Here is a 6,000-nt window from a genome sequence, read left to right as displayed (position 1 = left end):
CAGAATATCTTTCTTAATATGTAGGAAGACTGCTGAGCCCTGACCTGTGTAATTTGTCCTTCTAGTTTGTCTCACTCTTTTCAGAGATTTTGTCTCCCCCACATACAGGTCTTGCTGTGGGACATTGCCCCAGTCTCATTGCCCTGTGTTCCTGGGATACCATGTCACCCCAATTTCAGTAGAGACACTGACGCGGCTCTTTACATGTGATCAGCTGTGATTGGACACAGCTGATCACATGAGTAAACAAGGAAATGCCGGTTATCGCCTCTCCTCACACTGATAGTGAGAGGAGAGCAGATCAGCTGCATTTCCTCACAGGGGAGACCTGTACAGATAATCACGGCACCGATGATCAGTGCAGCCCCAACAGTGCTCATGACTGCGCAACTGTCTTTCAAAATGTGACAGCACTGAAAGCTGAAAATTGGCCCGGGCAGGAAGGGTGTGAAAGTTCCCAGTACTGAAGTGGTTTAAACAAGCAAGCAAAAGGGTTGCCCTGTTCACTGAGGAGAATGGAGTGAATTGGTGCCCTGCAAGTATCCATAAACAAAAACTAAAGCTCTGATCATGTAGCCTGGTTCTATATATGCATCTCAAGGCTTAAAAGGATTGTAATATATATTTTTTAAAATAACAAACATGATCTACTGACCTGCGCTGTGCAATGGATTTGCTTACAGGGTCCTCCAAACTTCCTCTTCTAGGGTCACCCGCCAACGCCCTCCACCTGCCCCCATACCAAACAGCTCTGTCCAGAGATGGGCTGTTTGCATCTACTGACACACTGGATTTGATGAACAGCAGCAGAAGCCAATGGCTCCAACTGCTGCCTCCATGTCCTGTGAAGAGAGAGAGCAGTGCTGGATCCAGATCGGGCTCAAGTAAGTATTTCGTTGACCATGGAAGTTTTTATTTTTTTTACCTTATTGCAAAGAACGCATTCGGGTTAAAAAAATAAAAATAAATAAAAAAAAAACCTTCAAGCCTTTACGACCAATTTTCAATATTTACAGTAATGGACCTTTAACCACTTAAGCCCCGGACTATTTTGCAGGCTTAAGACCAGAGCACTTTTTGCGATTCGGCACTGCGTCGCTTTAACTGACACTTGCGCGGTTCTGCGACGTGGCTTTCCAAACAAAATTGAAATTTTTCCCCACAAATAGAGCTTTCTTTTGGTGGTATTTGATCACCTCTGCGGTTTTTATTTTTTGCGCTATTAAACAAAAAAAAGAGCGACAATTTTAAAAAAGAAACTACTTTTTGCTATAATAAATATCCCCAAAAAAATATTAAAAAAACATTTTTTTCATGTTTAGGCCAATATGTATTCTACTATATTTTTTTTTTTCAAAAAAATATGATCACCATGATTGATTGGTGCAAAAGTTATAGCGTTTACAAACTAGAGGATAGATTTATGGCATTTTTATTAAAATATATATTAGGGGTGCACCGAATGGGTTTTTTGGTGCCGAAAATGAAAAGTACACTAGGTCGAAAACCGAAACACATTTAAAAAAATATATATTTTTGTACAGGAGATGGTCAGAGACTGGGGACATGGTACAGGAGATGGTCAGAGACAGAGGGCATGGTACAGGAGATGGTCAGAGACAGAGGGCATGGTACAGGAGATGGTCAGAGACAGAGGGCGTGGTACAGGAGATGGTCAGAGACAGAGGGCGTGGTACAGGAGATGGTCAGAAACTGCACAAATGATAAAAGAGATCTATGCAGCCTCACCAGTGCCCGTCAGATGCAGCCAGCCAGCCAGTGTCCCCCTATTATTGCAGCCAGTGTCTCCCATTGCAGCTAGCCTGTAAAGGGAAGAGAGGAGAGCCACCTCTGGCGCCTGTTTGATCACAGCTTTCAGTTCAATAGCTGTGTTCCCAGCCACACGCCGTCACATACAGCCCCTCCCCCTTGTCCGGGCACTTTGATAGACAGATCATCCGTCCAATCCTGCGGGTGATCTGTCTAGCAAAGTGCCCGGACAGGGGGGGGGGGGGGGGGGGGCTGTATGTGACTGCGTGTTGCCGGGAACACACAGCTATTGAACTGAAAGCTGTGATGTTCCCAGCGCTGTGATCAAACAGGCAGCTCTCCTGCACTATAGCATGATCTAGCTTTTCATGATGGGTGGCACCAGGGGTGGAGGGCAGAACCCCGCCCCCCACCCAGGCCACACCCCATTTTCAGCTCCATTATCTGCCATTTTTATCTTTCGGCAAATTGCCGAAAAGGGCATTTTCGGCGGACAAAATTTAGGTGCATTATATATATATATATATATATATATATATATTTACTAGTAATGGCGGCGATTTTTATTGTGACTGCGACATTCTGGCAGACACATCAGACATTTTTGGGACCATTGCCATTTATACAGCAATCAGTGCTATACAAATGCGCAGATTCCTGTGTAAATGACACTGGCAGTGAAGGGGTTAACAAGGTGGTGGCAGTGTAGGGGTTAAGCGTGTCCTAGGGGCGTGTTTCTAACTGCAGGGGCGTCTGTTTTACAGATCACTGATCTCTGTTCCAATCACAGGGAGAAGAGATCAGTGTCACTTGTTGCTAGGCAGAATGGGGAGATGCTGTTTATATCCGCATCTCTCCATTCGACAATCGCGGGTATCCCCACGGCGATCGAGTCCGTGGGACCCGCGGCCGGACTCACGGTGGTCCCGACCCGCGCATGCGATGGCACGGCAGCAAATTCAAAGGGTCGACCTGTACGCCCATTTGCCTGTCCGTGCCATTCTGCCCGACATACATCTTCGTGCGCTGGTCAGGAAGCGGTTAAAAACCTCCATAAATGCCATTTACAAAAAGGAGCAGTACAATGTAAAGTGTAAATGTCACATTTGCAACAACACTGTGGTTAATAACAATTAATTTTCTACAACTGAACAGTGTGGTGATCTTATGGTATAAAGATCATATTCTATGTATACACATAGCAAAACTACTGGGTCTAAGTAGTATGTATTAAAATAAAAAACAATATTCGTTGGCTCAATTTTATCCCTGCTGCTCAGCACAGATACGATAGAGGCTCCAATAGACAAAACATTACGCACAAACATTTGTCTGTTTATTGAATAAGAAAGCACAGCACAACCTCACATCCTTCTATATGCATTGATGGAAATAATCTTTATATGACACAACAATCATAATCCATTTGACGAAAAAAAAAAAAAAAATGGCGATATCACTGGAGCTGGGAGGTAGCTTTGTAAAACAAAACAAAACACAAAAACAAAAAAAAAAAAAAGGCCTCACCAAGTTTTATTGGTGAATACAAAATAGCAGTAGAACGAGTATGTTCCCTTTTCATATTCAATACTCTTAAACCTCCAGGGTGTACAGATTAGTCATGTAAGTAGATTCTTGCATATCGGGATATTGAATTTTCTTGATGAACAATCCAACAAGAAATTTTGCACTTTGAATAACTCTGTCTTTAGTTTGTACAGGAATACAATTAGTCCAGAGAATTTCTGAAGTGGAGGAATTCATATCTTCATATACTATCCAGTTTCTTTAAGATATACGGAGCTAGAAAATAAGATAATAAAAGACACTCATTAAAATTATGAACATTTTTGACCTCAGCTGGTACAAAGTGGATAAAGAAAAATTCATAAGAAAATATACTTATCTTATATGGACCAAAAACACAATGTACTATAATTTTTTCTAAAATCTCAGACTTGCTTAGCGACATGCTTTTTGCCTTTATTTTCACCTGGTGATCCAGTCCATAAGTCTTATTTAACTTCCTGCAGCCCCCTCTCTCTTCCTCCCCATGTTAATTGGGATTGCACAGATACAACCGCAGCTCCCAATCTGACGTTCCTGCTAGGGCACAGCCCTGATCTGACAGTTTGAGGACACCCACCCACACGTATATCATTTAGGGAGAAGCTTCTGTGTCTGTAAAGCCTATGGGGGTTATTTACTAAAGGAAAATCCACTTTGCACTTGGAAGTAAAGTCGCTGTAGATCCGAGGGGGGACATGCAAGGAAAATAAAAAAACAGCATTTTAGCTTGCACATGATTGGATGATAAAATAGATAGATTTAGGGCGACTGCACTTCCAAGTGCACTTGCAGTGCAAAGTGGATTTGCCTTTCATAAATAACCCCCTATGTGTCCCCCACGCGCGCGTGTCCTGTAAAGGCTTCCCTCACGCGGGCGAACACTGCAGGACACGCGCGTAAAGGCTTCTCTCACACGGGTGAGCACTACAGAACTAAGGATGAGCTCCGGCATGTTCACCTACTCCAGATGCAGAGTCCGCCAGGAAGTCGGCACATCACTAATCACAGGCAGTGAGACATTGTCCTGATGTGCGGCTGCAGAGATCGGGAAATGTCTCACTGCCTGGGATTAGCGCAGTGCCGACTCCTGGCGGACTCTGCACGTTGGCTAGGCAAACAAGGCGGATCTCATCCCTATACAGAACACGCATGTAAACACATCCCTCACACGGGTGTACAGGACACGTGTGTAAATGCATCCTTCACATGGGTGAACACTACAGAACTAAGGATGAGCTCCGGCGTGTTCATACTCCACATGCAGAGTCCGCCAGGAAGTCGGCGCAGCGCTAATCACAGGCAGTGAGACATCGTTCTGATGTGCGGCTGCAGAGATCAGGAAATGTCTCACTGCCTGGGATTAGTGCGGACTCTGCATGTTGGCTATGCGAACAAGGCGGCGCTCATCCCTATACAGAACACGCATGTAAACACATCCTTCACATAGGTGAGCACTACAGGACACACGTGTAAATGCATCCCTCACACGGGTGAGCACTACAGGAAATGCACGTAAACATGGCCCTCACACAGGACGTGTGTGTGTTAATGAAAAGGTATAGCTCCACATTATGGCTTTCACACTCATACTACAGGGTCACCAGGGACGGTCCTATTCCATGTATAAAATAGGAAGTAGAGAGCATCTAATCATTGCTCATTAGACAACAGGGTGACTCACTGATCCTCAGCACGGCCACATAGATGAGGAAATTCCGCACAGAGCTGATGACATCTCGCCGCATCTTAGCGCGCAGCTCCTCGGGATCCGCTTTGGGCCCCAGACCCTCTAATCGGAACATGTCGGTATGTATAGAGAGTCTCCGCACGAGGCTGATCACCTTTCCGAAACGTAGTCTGCTGGAGGTCAGCGAGGAATAGGACACGCCCACCACTGGGCGCCTGCATTCTACGTCATACGGTCACCGGAAAAGCTCAATTTTGTGTGGGCAAAGTAGAGAGAAAGGGGGCACTGTACAAAGTAATAACAATAAAAGCGACACCTGTCCTTTATAACATATTTATAGCGACCATATAGGCCCATAATAGTTTAGATGGTAGGAGGAGGTGGGGGCTGACATTGCTGGCTGTTATACTCACACCCTCTGACAGCAGCACCTTGAGTGACAGTGCAAGAAAATGGGTGTCTAATTGGCTAGGAACAAGCAGTGCGAGGCTTCATGCACACCGGATATGATGTTTCTCTAAAGCCCCATACAGATTTTCTGCAGATTTACAAAAAAACATGTAGTAGAAGGGCCTGCCCGATTGCATACAAATTGTAACTCCTAAGGTTTGACCTCATATTATATGGTTTTGGTAAATCTGAAGACAAAAATCTGCAAAAAATCTGATAGTGTGGCAAATAAATGTTTGTAAACTTATGTAGCGCATTAAGTGCACCAAGCATCATTTCATTGGCCAGAATGATCATTTATTCTGGACATTAAAGAGGAACTGCAGCCTGCTCACATAATTTGTAATAAACACACCTTTGCCATTCTGAAGCTTCCCTCCAACCACTTTACATATTATTTTATATATACTGTGATTCTGCACTCGCCAAATATGCTACAGAAATCTCCCTCCACTGAGTCTGGGTGCATACATTTTAACTGTGGGCAGCTGAAGCTGCTGTCTGTTCACTTCCTGCATTTACAC

The 6,000-nt window shown here is 44.4% G+C and overlaps 1 protein-coding gene across 1 annotated transcript; it reads right to left on the bottom strand.

Moving 5' to 3' along the window:
- Window positions 1–3,084: 3,084 nt before the first annotated feature.
- TOMM5 (translocase of outer mitochondrial membrane 5) lies at window positions 3,085–5,245 on the bottom strand. Its single transcript, XM_077475355.1, has 2 exons — window positions 5,021–5,245; window positions 3,085–3,573 (listed from the first exon to the last, which is right to left on the bottom strand). Exons 1-2 carry the CDS (start codon window positions 5,139–5,141, stop codon window positions 3,539–3,541), a joined length of 156 nt encoding a protein of 51 aa, XP_077331481.1. The 5' UTR covers window positions 5,142–5,245; the 3' UTR covers window positions 3,085–3,538.
- Window positions 5,246–6,000: the final 755 nt, after the last annotated feature.

Source organism: Lithobates pipiens, unplaced genomic scaffold (assembly GCF_037356315.1).
Source record: "Lithobates pipiens isolate NorthernLeopardFrog02 unplaced genomic scaffold, aLitPip1_a1.2 Scaffold_13, whole genome shotgun sequence".
NCBI classification, from domain to species: domain Eukaryota; kingdom Metazoa; phylum Chordata; class Amphibia; order Anura; family Ranidae; genus Lithobates; species Lithobates pipiens.
This window is presented reverse-complemented; position numbering and strand designations above follow the sequence as displayed.

Bases quoted from the DNA above. Each gene is read 5' to 3' on its own strand.
- TOMM5 (XM_077475355.1), bottom strand. From the start codon at position 5,141: ATGTTCCGATTAGAGGGTCTGGGGCCCAAAGCGGATCCCGAGGAGCTG. The intron at 3,574-5,020 runs GTGAGTCACCCT...CTTATTTTCTAG, and splicing joins TGTGGCCGTGCTGAGGATCA to CTCCGTATATCTTAAAGAAA.